Below are 15,148 nucleotides of genomic sequence, written 5' to 3' on the forward strand. Positions count from 1 at the left end.
AAGGGACAATCAAACATCATGCAATACTCAGAAATACTCGCATTTGATTTGCACGAAGGTTAGCGATGGATGGTTATCTGGTTTAATGAGCAGGAAGGCTACATACCTGTCTCCGAAGGCTTTACATTGAATTCGCTCCGCTTTAATCTGCTTTTCATGTCCTTGTCTTAGCAAATACCCGGTCTAAGGTCTTTCTGTTTCCTTCATGTGGACACAGTCGACTAGTTCAGTGGGTCTGACGACCTGCACAGGTCGTGGACATCATAAATTGTGCCACCTGCACTTCAGGACTCAGGAAACTTCACTTGAAAGATACTTGAGGAATGGAGGACTTTGCAAGAAATGTGCCGGATGGAGAATTATGAATAATTTAACAGTAAATATGTGAACTTTTCTTCTCGTAACAACTGAGGGTAAACAGAAAACAGAATTGATACTCTACACTGTTTTTACGAGAATGTTACATGTCCCACACAGGACACTTCCCATTAAGTCTGATTGTTATGACATGCTACACATCCTACACCGGGTATTTTCTATTGTTTTGATGTGATTGTTACTGTAGGCTGCAAAGAAATGATCATCGGGGGAAAACAGCAGAAATCTCATCGGTAACATAAACATTTCAAAGTACAGCCCACATCACAGACACTTCACGGTCCATTGTACTAGGTTACTATGTCATACAATTTTTAAGATTTTATTCAAATCACAGGAGATAACAGTTCGTTTGGTGCACTGCTAATTAAGTTTCATCGCATTCGCCCTTCATTACACATGCACACACTTTCGCAACTCTGTCAAACAGGATGGACTGGCGCTAGCAAATTTTATTTCTTTTATTGGATTTTCTTTAATGTATTTCATTGTTTGCAAAGAGTGTCTATTTGATAATCCCAGCCCCGGATAACTCTAATTGTGAAAAATCGCAACTGATGATTACGACACAATAATCGATGACAAGGTTGGATGCAGGTATATTTACTGCCGTGTGAAGACCTGGCCAGGAGCAGGACCCCTTTGGTGGATCGTTGACAAGCGTTCAACGCACAGGTCTTTCATGCTATCAGACGAAACTTAGTCGAAAGTTAAAATTCTCTCACTCTCTAAATGACCTTTGCACCGGTTAAAAAGTGAGCTAGATAAATTACACTTCGTTTCAAAAAGTGTGAAAAATCTTCAAGCTTTGAAGGACATCTGAGAACTTACTCAGACATGGTGAAAGCTACGCCTGAGTACCGGCCACGTAACTTCTTCGTAACAGCTCTGGCTGTCGTTGTCATGGCAACCAAAGGGCAGGCAGCAGTGAAGATGGACTACTACCAGCTGACGGATCATCTTCTTAATGGCTACAATAAAGATGTACGACCGGTGATGTACGATGAGAAAACTTTGTATGTCATCGCAGGCTTTGCTCTCTTCTCCATCGTGGAGGTAACAAATGTCCTCACATGTACATCATAAAATGTCGATTCTGATGATGATGATGATGATGATGATGATGATGATGTTGTTTAATTAGTTATACCAGCCTCACTTTGTTAAGTAGTTGTTATCATAAGTGATGACAAAGGTAGGGTAGGCGCGATGTAGTAGTGCGAGAAGTAGTGTAGATTAATGATTGACTAATCGAAAAACTAATAATGTATACGAAAATATATTATGATACCGTCATTATGAATTATAGTGATCTCATGCATCTTTTGTATCCAATTGTCTACTGAAATATTGACATATGCCCTCCACTTGACTGTCCATCCTCATGTCTGTTTACCTGCTCCTCTGTCGCAGATGGACGAGCAGGCCCAGCGGATGAAGACCAACGCCCTGCTGAGGTTGATGTGGTATGATGACTACCTTGCCTGGAATGAAAATTTCTTCGCCAACATCAGTAGCATCCTGTTAAAGCAGAGCTCTGTCTGGTTGCCGGACATCGTGGTCAGCAACACTGTGATTGGTCAGACAGACTTGGGATACGATAACCTTCAGGTGGAGTGACTCACCAGCCAACCAATAAACCAACCACCTAAACAACCAAAGAAAGAAACAAAACAGATTATTTGAGATATTAGATTGGATAGAAGTAATGAAGTCCAAGTAATAAACATTCTGCTCTACCCCATGCAAATAGTATGGTCCTCATGAAACACAGAAAGGGGCAATCACATTGTTCTTGTATTTATATGTTCATGTTTGAATATTTCGATCTCTTGTCACGTGTTATCATAGACTTTAGTCCTGTTCTGTCTCGATCCTTGCCATCAAGTTTAAGCTGGGCGTCTGTAATGTCTTGTAAAGGTTATCCCTGAATCCAGTTTTCCACGCAGGACTATGCCCCTCAAAGTAACCGTTAAAATACTCTGTCTGTAAGAATACCTGCCCTTCAGAATACCTTAGTCTTAGAAACACCTTTATCTAAGACATAACTGGAGTAACTGTCACTGAAAAATTGTTCTCTCAGAACTGAGAGCTGTCTTTAGAAGAACGAATATCGGAGGTAAAGACTTGGGTGTGACTTGTGTTTCAGGTAAGGATCAGTAGCTTTGGTTTTGTGAGCTGGCAGCCGACTGGAGTCTTTGAGACTTCCTGTGACATGGATGTTACATACTATCCGTTCGATACCCAGGTAGGTTCCTTTTTTTTTATTTTTGTGGACCTTCGGTACTGCTTGTCCAGTACTCTTTATATTTTAGGAGTACAGAGATAATCCTCTCGCTAACTTGGATTCCCGAACATGTGGGATTCAACGACATCCAAGTGTAGGATGCGCACGCATTCCATCACATAAACTACCATTTCATTAATAAAACAGTTTGTTAATATCCGTAATCTATTCTACTGGTTCGCGGAAAGCACATAACAAACGCATAGAAACTATTGGTGATTGCGAAATAAAAGTTCAATCAGACAATCAGAGGTGAGCGTGGCTGTACATACAAAAGCCCAGCATGGATCTACCTGTACTTATTTTTTCGTGACCTCACAGGTATGCTCCATCACATTTACGACTGCCATGTCCACAAAGGAAGAGCTCACCCTCTACGTTTTTTCGGATATGCCCTTTGTGATGTCCAGCTTCTCGCCCGACGGTATCTGGGAGGTGGTCAACACTTCCGCCAAATACTTGAGCGCGGGAGAACCAGAAAAATCCCAAGTTGTATTTAGCGTATGTATCTAGGTGTGCACGTGCATTGTTGTCAGTGGCGCTCAGTGTGTGACGAGTAGTCACCAGTCACCGAAGTGACATTCAATATTCTGACTACACGTAGAGGTTTGACATCATCTGCTAATTTAAGGTACAGCTGTCCCTCGTTGTCGCCATGTCATCTATTTACAGTTGCAGCTGAAGCGACGACCTACGTTCTACGTCCTCAACATCATCGTGCCAGTCGTACTCTTGGCGATGACTTCGTCACTGGTGTTCGCACTTCCGGCGGAATCTGGCGAGATGATGAGTCTGTCCGTCACCGTGCTGTTGGCCTTCGCTGTTTACCTGACCCTCGTCACCGAGGCCATGCCCAAGACTTCTGTACAGGTGAGTTTGTCTTTGATCATCACTGACAAGACGCAAGACACACAGGTGAATGAGCTGTTTGGTACATCCTGCTCTCCAGCGCCCCCAAGAACTACACCTTTCTGTCTGCAGGTGTCGGTGCTGATGGTGTATGTGATCCTGTTGATGGCGTTGACGACCTCGAGTGTCGTTATGTCTGCACTACTCTTGCGCCTTCACCACCGACCCGCCAACAAACCTCTAGGTGAGTCTGAGAGCAGTACACTCGTCTTCACACCCACGTACCCTGCACCTCTCACATCTTGCACTCTTGACCTTACACACCTTTACACTCTTACACATTTCTATGTCAATCACAGAAGCACTCGTGCATGGAAATGCAAGGCATTTTAAAACATGCACGTACCTGTAAAGTCACATCAGAAAAAATTACATACATGCAAAGGTGCATGATGAGGATTTGTAGTATCATTCTTCTTAACATATATTTATTGATTGTTTATTTGTTTACTATTCCCACAGGAAGTAAAGCTAAGAGGATTATTATTGTACTCGAAAAGATGATGTGTAGTGTCGACAAACGTGGGCGATCTACCAGCATCGAGGACAAGATGTCTTCTCAAGACGATGAAAAAGTCTTTATCATTGGAGACCACAAAAAGCCGAAGCCCATTAAGTCCAACACTGTTGCCCCTCACGACAGCAGAGACAGCATAGACAACAGAGACAACAGAGAGCACAGGGACAACAGAGACAACAAAGACAACAAAGACAACAGAGACAACAGAGAAGAAGCAGAGGACGGATGCTGTGAGTGGCCAGGTGATACCAGAAGACCATCTCAAGTCCCTGACATCAGTTTTCAGCTGGCGGCGAAAACTCTGAGTACATTTCTGTTCTTCGTCTTTCTTTTCTTTATTGTCATCAGCACTATCGTCTGCATCGTCGTTCTAGTTGTTGGCGGAGCCAGGCAAGAGAAAAGCACTCGCCTTACTTGATGATGTCATAAGCCATTGTTCAACCATCGAGTCCTTCACGGCTAAAGACTTGAGGAGAAATGACAAGACACGGATAACTAAACATCCAAGGGACATTTTAAATATGTAGTTCACTCCATGGTAGCTCAGCAATTGATGCAATAGATATTTGTGGTGAAGACAACTTGACACGTGAGAAATTAAAACCAGCGTTCTATCAATTTTTAAAGCCCTCGTCAAGAGGGTAATAATGTCCACCTTTGTTTCGGACTTTTGAGAATGAAGCCAACAGCAGCTCCGTTACTTTTTAATCCTCCGAGTTATTTTCCCCACTATAATTAGCGGACACGGACGATGCTAGAATAATCTGAAGACGAAAAAATAGCGGAACTGCTCTTGGCTTCATTGTCAAGAGTCCGAAACAAAGGTGGACATTATCACCCTCGTGACGAGGGCTTTAAAAATTAATAGAACGCTGGTTTTTAATTTCTCACATTCTGAAAAGCTCGTGCTTGCCTTGACAAAGAACAGCGCCCTGTGACCAGCAAACTGAAAATCAGAAAGTCAAACGCAAGAAAGCTCGCAAGTTATTTATTCATTCTTGTTTTGCTCCATGCATGTATCGTGTTCCTTGCTCCACCAAGAGTGTAATTAATATGCTTGTTTGTAGAATATGTGCACGTTTAATTTTTTATCTGTGTTGACGAAAAAATGTTTTCTTGCACGCATTCGTGTTACCATGGATTTAAGGACAAATCAACAGATATTTATCTTTGTAAACAACCAACAACCTATATGTGAAATATTCTTGGTTTCGGTGTTTGTAAGACGTTGTGTATTTTTTTTTTTTGTTGTTGTTGCTTAGTCTAGTATTGTCCGTGTTCCCAAATTATTTTAGAGAAAAAGAATTCCGAGAACAAACTCAGTTGGAGGCTACTGTTGGCTGCATCGTCTAACATCTAATACAAATGAGGACGTCCTTGTCCTTGCGATAAAGTCTTTAAAACTTTGATGAAATACTGGTCTTAATTTCTCTCACCTTACAGAGACGGTACTTTGACTCAAAACATTGCTGTACTAAAACAAGCTAAAATATTACTTGAGAAGCAATGTTGAGTGCTAGTCTTAATGCAAGTTCAAAATCGAAACTTTAATAATGTATTTGGAAATTCCCAATCACCAGATACATATTATATATTAGTTAATATCTATATACAAAGAGAGAGAGAGAGATAATCAACAACAGATCATGAAAAGAGTCAATAAAAACATGCTCATAACAAAATTCAGAATATCGGAAAGACCCTCTCTCTATCACACACACAGACAAACCGATGTGACCACAAACAACACTTATCACAATAAAGACTGACAAAGACTTTATGTAAGTCGTTAGTAAAAACCAGTAAAAGTCTGCAGTTTCTATATAACACATCAGTCTATTAACTTCACTTGTAAAAGTAAAGGAAATAAATTTATAAGTTCCATCACTCGTGGATTATTTCCTCTTCCGCCAAACGCCTTGTAACTCGTCATCAACTTCATCAGACACTGAATCTGATGAGTCATTGACATACAGTCCATAGCAACTTTATCAGGCAAGACAAAAATCTTGTTTCATGTTTTCGGGACCTTGTGTAATAAATAATAATAAACAAAATATTACTCTTTGTTATTTTTCATTAGTTTAATTTATTGTGCTTTTTCTTTTCATCAAAACCTTAAATTTTTTTGCATTCCTTTTGAAACAGATGCAGTTATTTTATATTAAAGCACTTGTTACAAATTTGTATCATACATAAACCGCTTTAAATTATGCTATTAATATAGCATTCTAAAATAATGTATTTTTCATACTAAATTACTATAAATATTTTTATAAAAACAATGGTCAGCCCGCAAATCGATGTGCCTTCCTTTTGTTTGTTTTTGTTGATAGAGCTACCATTTGACTTATATTGAATTTTTCAACAGGGAGTTAAAGTAACTTTTGTTTACTAATAAATGCTTTTATTTGTTAGATTATATATATTTATATTATTATAGATAGTTTAAAATATTATTTCCTTTCTGTCCCTTAGCTTTTATACGTTAATGTTTTTACTCTCTTGTTTTCTTGCAATATTATAAATATTTTTAGAAATACAGCTCTATTTTAAATACTTGTACTATATAGCATATATAAACACTTGGGACAAGAAAACATGTGCGGGTATCAAACATGTTATGTTTGCTTACAACTCAGAGGAGTGTAAAGACAAAGGACAAAGAATTCTTGATTCTCCTCTTGATCGATGGCCAAGAAAACTTGGGAAGACCAATCTTCCTGTTAGTCTAAGCTACTTTGCTTTTCAACCTTTCCCCCCACAAAGCACGTTCAGACTTTGATTAAAGATTCAGGAGACAGAGTCCATTAACCAATCAGAATTCGTCTTGTATTCAACGCGAGCAGGCCCGTGGCTCACCTGTGGCAGCTCCAGCGACTCATGCGCCACAAGGTGAGAGGACAGACAGTGACTTCGTCTGATCCTGGCGAGGTGTTGATGGACTGAATCACCTATTTCTTTACAAGCGCATGTAAGTAAAATCCCAATCCCTACTTACTAGATTTGAGTGATGGTGGAAAATGCTTAATTATTTATTTTAAAAAAAACTTGGGCAAATAATCTAATTATTGACACTTAAAAACAGTATCTCTTTGTTGCTGATTAAAATAAATTGAATTTCACAGAGATAAGATTGGGAGAAAGAGAGATAATTGTGTTTTAAACAGCATGAGAACTTAACATGTACGTTAATGTCTTTGCATGCTCTTGGCAAATCTTTTGGCTTCTTTAGGCTTATTCTGTCATGTTGATAGAATGATGATAATAATGGTGATGATGAGACATAGATGAAACCCAGTCACCAGGTCTCCGAAAATCCCGACAAATCCATTTACTCAAAATGAAAGCACTCGAGTAGCACAGTAACACAGCTCGCTGACTATTGATTCCTGTCTGAGTAAACAAATAATCGGAACTAATTTCTAAAGAGCGACCTTTTTAGCCGACTGGTGCCAACACGAATCTGGTTTTTCAAGACTAGGACTGGGTGGGACTGTCTGCTATCTACCCGTCCCCCGAGTCCGTTACACCTCGGTGATTTTTACATAAAGAGACACGTTAATAGAAGGAGTAACAGCGATCTGGATTTGTAGAATATGACAGAATAATAATAACTCTGGCGACAAAGAAAGTATAGATTGCCGCGGGAGAGCGAGCAGACAATCGCACTTTTCAACCATCACCGACAATGTGTCGAGGTTCCGGTCAAGGGAGGACTGACTTACCGAAATTTTTCTCCTTCGGATTATTGAGAGATCTTACTGGTTCTGTTTTTATGTTTGTTTACTCTGCTTCTGGGGGCCAGATGTCAGTTTAAAAGACTCTTACTCGCACCCTCTGCTATTAGTTTCTATGTAATGGTAAGCGCTTTACAAACACAGTCCTCCACACTGGTAATCTCTGTAAACACTTTCCCAGCATGCACCACTACATTGAAACACGGAGGGCAGTTACACATAGGTCTGCTAGGAGCCTGAGCCCGGTTCCCCATAGACTAACACTCACACATACACACTCTCTTCAAGAATCAGAATAACTATCTGAAATTGGAACCAGCTAATATTGTAATTTTTTTAATTTTAGAATTACTATCGGTCCATCGGCATAGATCGCCATTCTCCCAGCATGCCTTTCGGGCCTCTCGGTACTCAGCAGCCGACCAGCCTGATCTTGTGGCTTCTGGCATTCCTTGCGATGGCAACCCTCAGCCAGAACGCCAAGAAGGAAGACTACTACGACCTGACTGACTACCTCTTTGACGGTTACAAGAAAGAAGTGCGGCCCGTCCTCGACGACTCCAGTACTATACAAATCTACGTCTCGTTTTCCCTGTTTCAAATAGTAGAAGTAAGTAACCTTGTCTTACTCCTTACTTTACTATCATCATAGTCTGTTATTTTTCCAGTTCCTAAAAGATCATCGCATTGTGCACTGTACAAGAAAAGCAAATAACTAACAAAGGAAGAAACAAAGATAAAGCGGTGATGTCACACAGCAGCACACAATGTGAACCATTACATCGTGTAAACAAGTGTTTACCATGCGCTGTCTGAATGCATAACTCCGTGTTGCTCCATCTTTCCTCTCCCCATGGTGTGAAATCATCTCATGATGAAAGCACTTTCTTACTAAATCAACCAATCAACCAGTCAACCAATCAGCCAACAGTCAGGAGTCTGAAGGACTCTAGCTCGGACAATAAAAAGGGATTCCTGGAAGTAGTCCTGCAATACTGTAGCATTTCTTGAAACATATAACCAACAATTGAAAGAAAAACCATACAATTTCTAACTATACAGCTCACAATAGTGATTTCAAATATCATGCACGAAAAATTAACAGCTTGGTCAAAAAGTTTTCTTGAGGAGGGAGGGCAGGCATTTTTATTTTCGGACACTTTTTACATTCGTCCAAAGACTTCCTCGGTGAGACTTGGCAATACGAATACACTGTTGACAAATTACCAACGCGTGTTGAGCTTCAGAGAGTTTCTATTTACCACTCGATCAGTTCGTGTCTTACACATGACATTCAACAGTTTAGCTACATTTCGAGTCGACTTTGGCACAAAACAACCCCTACGCACTTTTCCTCCCTTAGGATAATTCTTTTTCTTTGCCTAAACTTTTTATAGTGAGTGATAATTTTACTGAACCTTTTACTGTCATCGGACCATTTCATTTTACAGGAGTAGGGGATACTTTTTCCAAAATCTTTCCTTACAAGACACTCATTCTGGACCATTTTGTATAAATATTTTAGACCCCAAAATCCTTATGCAAATTCTATTTGTTCACACACACAAAAACCACCATGAGAAAACATTTTCCATTTTCAATGATGAAAAGTCGTTAGTCTTCAGATTAGTTATTGAAATATCGGTCATGATTATCGAGATGTCCCCGAAACTTTTGCAGATGAACGAACAAGATCAGACGATGAAGACAATCGCCCGCCTTAAGATCGAATGGCTGGACGACTACCTGGGGTGGGATGAGCCTGACTACGGCAACATCACCAGCGTCATGTACAAACAAAGCGCCATCTGGCTGCCGGACATCGTGGTGGGCAACACGGTGACCACCCAGACACAGCTGGGCTACCAGGATCTCCAGGTGGTGTGATGACTAAACGGATGGAGAGACTTAAAATACATTTTATACACAATAATAGATTAAGCGACGACGACGACGACGACGATGATGATGATGATGATGATGATGATGATGATGATGATGATGATGATGTTGATTTTATAGACCTTTTACACTCATTTTCACAATTATTTTAGCTATTCTATGCTGTCTTGTCCTGCCAAGTGTGTAATTTCCACCCGGCCGACCACTAACAATAATTAATATGGCGGTCAGAACACACTGTCTTGTGACGGAAAATTTAGAGATGAGATGACAGAGGTGATAGCAGTGATGATTATTTACTATTTTGTTTGGAAAAAAAGAGAATCATGTGTGAATCACGTTCCAGGTTCACATTGACAGCTATGGGTGGATTGTCTGGCAGCCTACAGGAGTGTTTTTAACATCGTGTGACATAGACGTGACGTATTACCCGTTTGATACTCAGGTACGTTACTGTTACGTGGTGTGTTGTCAGCCTCACTATGTACTGGGCTTTGATGGTCTCCTTGCTGGACTTTTGCTAGTTTAAAAGTCACTTGTTTGAATTTTCTTCAAAGCAATAAAACACACATGCACATGCAAAAGTAATCACACAAAGCACAAATGCACGGACATCCATTCACGTAGATTCTTATACACATCCACACACATAAAGACACAAAAGTATTCACATGAGCAGACACATCCATACACACAAAAACACACTCATATTAACACACACACACGTGCGTGCACATGCAATGCTCTCTTTTTGCACGTACCCTGTATTCTGCAGGTGTGCTCCATCGTCTTCACCTCTGCTCTGTCAACAAGTAGTGAGCTGGCCATCTCTATCTACAACGAAACCCCCATCGACATGAAGACCTTCTCCCCCGATGGTATCTGGGACGTCCTCAACTGGTCAGCAAGCAACCACGACGAAGAGGACGGCAAAGCCAAGATCTCCTATAGTGTAGGCTTTAGTGTTTCATCTCATTTAGTGTAGGCTTTAGTGTTTCATCTATCATCTCATTTAGTGTAGGCTTTAGTGTTTCATCTATCATCTCATTTATTGTAGTCTTTAGTGTCTCATCTCTCATCTCATTCAGCTCTCCTATCTCCTCTCTAGGCTGTCTTCACTGTGCGACTCTGTGTCTTTGTACAAAAAGTCCAACAATAGAGAGCATTTCTTTTCCTTTGTCACCTCTATACATGGAACATGGAGTTTGGTTTTGAACGCCAAGAATCTAGTTTGACACGCACACTAACCGGTTGAATATTGGATACTCACGTGGTGGACCACTTGCAAAAAAAGAACCCAACCTATTCCATAACCTAGTGTCAAGAAACCCAATCAAATTCACGATAATGTGAATAATAATGAATAGAAGAATGTAGAAAAGACTTGATAATGAATAAAGAATGCAGTTTTTTAAAATAAATTTTGTTTTCAAGAGGTTTTAAGCCGCTACATCAGTCAAGAAAATTCTTGTAAATTCTTCTCGAAATGATTCTTAAAACCTTGTTACCTGTCTCGTTTGCAATTAGTTATTTCCTAAACAAAGCCTTTTATCGAGCGTCTTTTCTTTCCCTACAGCTTCGTTATCACTAGAACATCTCCTATTTATAGTTGCAGCTGAAGCGACGACCCGAGTTCTACATCCTCAACATCATTCTACCCGTCTTTTTCTTGGCGATGACGTCACCTTTGGTCTTCGCACTTCCTGCGCAATCAGGCGAGAAGATGAGTCTGTCCATCACCGTGCTGCTGGCCTTCGCTGTCTACCTGACCCTCGTCACGGACTCCATGCCCAAGACTTCTGTACAGGTGAGCTGGCCCTTGATCACTGTTATACAAATGGGTGACCTCCCTTTTATCATTCTTGGATAAAGAAAATGCAGATACCGCCACTCAGCGATGAAAAAAGACATGAGATCTCTTACTTTCTATGTTTTTCAGTTCTTAGTTTATTTTTCTGCAGGTGTCCATGCTGATGGTGTACGTGGTTCAGCTGATGGCACTGACAGCATTCAGTGTCATCCTGTCAGTGCCACTCATGAGGCTCCACCACAGACCCTCCAACAAACCTCTGGGTGAGTGTTAGCTGTTTACCAAAACAACCTGTCGCCTTTCTCCCTCATATTCACTGTAGCAGTCAATAAGACATCGTTACAAGAATATTTATGGATTTCTAAAACCTACTTCGCTCGTCCACTATTTATGGAAATACCACACAATGGAAATAACGTTTGTTTGTGTTTGTGTTTTTTTTTATCAGGAAGGAGGGCGTCGAATGCAATAATATTTTTCCGGAAGCTGATGTGCCTGGCAGACGATGAGCGACGATTAGTTAATGTCAAGCCGTCTGCTGACAACGATAACACCGTCTCCATCATCGGCGAGAACAAGAAGCAGCAGGTCAAGGCCAACGCTGTCGTCCCTTATGACAACGACGAAAAAGCAGACGACCCCTGCTCAGACTGCGCATGCCCGCCCAGGTCACCAGAGGTCAGTCACATCAGCGGCGAGCTGGCGGCGGAAACGTTGAACACTTTCCTCTTCTACCTCTTCTTCCTGTACAGCATCGTCATCACCATCGCCTTAGGTATTATTCTCATCACAGGTGGCGCGAGGCAAGAGGAGAGCACTCGCCTAAGCTGATGATTAAATATGACGAAGACAACGAACAAAGAAATTATTTTACAGATTTTATTGAATGTGGCTTCAAGGAGGGACTGTATGGGAAATGTATATCAAATGTGTTCCTTCGAGAAATTGCAAAGCAAGACACTAAATAATAGTAGATAACAAACATGTACACTATTATTGACTGTGAAACATTAAATTTTTACAGATTGATTTAGAATAATTTTTATCACTATGTGTGTAAAATTGTTATCAGCACATTTAGAATAGCACTTCTTTTGAATGCTTATGATTGAGAATATATTTCAGTAATTTTATGTCATTCAAGACACATTAGCTAAATCTTTAATTTTAATTTTTCATCCAAACATTTCTATTCTTAACTGTGATACAAATGTTAGTTTCTTGAGGACAATATATCAAACCTGTTCTTTTGACAGATGTAATAATCATACCGTTCTGTACTAATAATCTTTTTCTTTTGGTAGATGTAACAGTTGTATCCTTCTGTGCTAATAGTCTGTGTCCCTTGTTTAGACATTTTGATGACAAACTGCTGAATAAATTGAGCTTTTCTCAAAACTCGTATTGTTTTAATTTTAATTTAATAAAAGTCAGTAGGGGTTGTATAACGAATAAGGAAGATGAGAACAACATACAGAACTTAGTAAAGAAAAACTAGGGAACACTGATATAACTTTATGAATATATGAATATATATGAATATATTTTAAACATATATAACTTGGTAAACACAGCGATGACTTTGGAAAGACATAAATAATGAACATCTGTTGTAAAAATACGAAGAATGGACACGTGTTGGCTAAAACGGTAATAATTCATCGGGAAAACAGGAAATACAAGACAAACACACGCTAAATCCTAAACCAAAACTAAGACTAAGTAAAAATATCGTCTGCTAGGTGTTTAATCAGTATAGAAACTTCGTTATTTAAAAAGAAAGCTTGGGAGGAACTTTTCTGAGACAGTTATTCAGGTTCACCTGGGATTCGAGAGCAAAGCATCAAGGTATTGTCAGGTAAACCGTGTGTTCTCCTCCTGCCTGGCCCCACCAACAACCAGAATGATAATAAAGACAATGGTTTTGATGACGAGGAAGAGAAGAGAAAAGTAGAACAACAAGGTGCTCAGTGTTTCCGCCGACTGCTGACCACTGACGTCACTGACCTGCGCTGACCTTTGACTGCTGAGGGCAGACCCACAGCGACTGTCGTCTGCTTCTTGGTTGTTGTCGTAAGGGACGACAGCTGTGGTCTTGTTCTTGTGTTTCCTGTGTATGTCGATGGTTGAAACAGCTTCGTCATCTTGAGAAGACCTTTTGATTTCAGTTATTACAGGAAGTCGTTGATCTTGACTACACATCAGTTTCTGGAGAAAAATTATAATTTTTGTGGCTCGTCTTCCTGAGACAAGAAAAGCAACAAATTTTTTTCAGAATTATCCAAAATATATCGTAGTATTTATAAGATAAGCGTGTAAAATGTTTATATACCAGAAAAACAATAATTTTACAAGGAGGATAATAATAATAATAATAATAATAATAATAATAATAATAATAATAATAAAAAGGGCCCGTAACTATAGGTAATAGGGTTAGACACAGTGCATCCTGTGAGTGACACTATAACTGGAGGGTGAGCTCTTCTCTTTACCTCCCTCCATTAATCAGGTGTTCAATAAGTAGAGCAACTGCTGGGTGAGCAGGGGACATTATCCAGTTTCATATAATCATAAGCAGTTATCGAACCTGCTCAGCGCCTAGCACTCCACACTAGTACTAGTGACAAGAGTACCCTGTCTCTGTGATTTATAATGTAGAAATAATAAATTTAAATGGTAACTAGCCACTAGGTTACCTTTAATTGCTATAATATAACTTGTAGTTCTTTTCTTATTTTGTATGCCATATAATCTGTCAGTACATTTTAGAAAGCCTTAATATTAGGCATAACCTGATGTCAGGTAAAGAAAGAAAAACAAAGTCGTGGTCATATTGATGACTTTTATCGTATTGTGTGTAAACAAGAAAAAATACTATAAATATCTATTTCATAAATATTTTCATTTCATCTGATAATTGTAAACTGAAACGCAGGAACAAGTCACAGAGCAGCCTATGAGACGTGTGAGCACTGATCCCTTCATATACCGAACACTCATACACTCAGAGTTTTAAATTCAGAGAGAGAGAGAGAGAAAGAGAAAAAATCTGTCGCACAGACGGATGCGAGATGCGAATAACGGATACCCATTATCCTCCCCATGATAAATAAAAACGTATTCAAACTTGGTCAACCGTTCATCCATATTTGGCTGATTAAGATTTGTCTTTACTCATAACAGCAGATACTTGTATAAACCGAGATGAAGATTTCTGTTGTGTGTGAGTGTGTGGTGGTGGTGGTGGTGTTGTGGTGTTGTGGTGTTGTTGTGGTGTGTTGTTGTTTTGTTTTGCTTTTTTTTGGCACTTGAACTCACCGAGAGGCTTGTCCGATGGCCTGTGGTGGAGCTTTAAGATGAATACTGACAGCACAACGCTCATGGCCGTCAATGCCATCAATAACAACACATACACCATGAGCAATAGACACCTGCGGTTAGACAAGAATGTAAATAAACTAGTGTGCAACATAGACATAATAATTATCTGGATAAGTGATCAATCAAATGTCGTGCAGTTTAGCATTTATTACAGGAACAGCACTAGTTAGCTAGCTAGTTAATCCATAATCTCATATTTTAATTTTACTACAATTAAA

General features: G+C 39.8%; 2 protein-coding genes across 2 annotated transcripts; one reads left to right on the forward strand and one right to left on the reverse strand.

The window, feature by feature from the left end:
• The first annotated feature begins 6,993 nt into the window (after window positions 1-6,993).
• Window positions 6,994-13,750, forward strand: LOC112575333 (neuronal acetylcholine receptor subunit beta-3-like). The gene is made up of 8 exons (XM_025257107.1): window positions 6,994-7,068; window positions 8,181-8,444; window positions 9,515-9,712; window positions 10,083-10,181; window positions 10,512-10,688; window positions 11,346-11,543; window positions 11,698-11,809; window positions 11,995-13,750. Exons 2-8 carry the CDS (start codon window positions 8,223-8,225, stop codon window positions 12,375-12,377), a joined length of 1,389 nt encoding a protein of 462 aa, XP_025112892.1. The 5' UTR covers window positions 6,994-7,068; window positions 8,181-8,222; the 3' UTR covers window positions 12,378-13,750.
• Window positions 13,398-14,977, reverse strand: LOC112575345. The gene is made up of 2 exons (XM_025257127.1): window positions 14,868-14,977; window positions 13,398-13,789 (listed from the first exon to the last, which is right to left on the reverse strand). Exons 1-2 carry the CDS (start codon window positions 14,965-14,967, stop codon window positions 13,401-13,403), a joined length of 489 nt encoding a protein of 162 aa, XP_025112912.1. The 5' UTR covers window positions 14,968-14,977; the 3' UTR covers window positions 13,398-13,400.
• Window positions 14,978-15,148: the final 171 nt, after the last annotated feature.

Source organism: Pomacea canaliculata, linkage group LG11, assembly GCF_003073045.1.
Source record: "Pomacea canaliculata isolate SZHN2017 linkage group LG11, ASM307304v1, whole genome shotgun sequence".
Classification (NCBI taxonomy): Eukaryota; Metazoa; Mollusca; class Gastropoda; order Architaenioglossa; family Ampullariidae; genus Pomacea; species Pomacea canaliculata.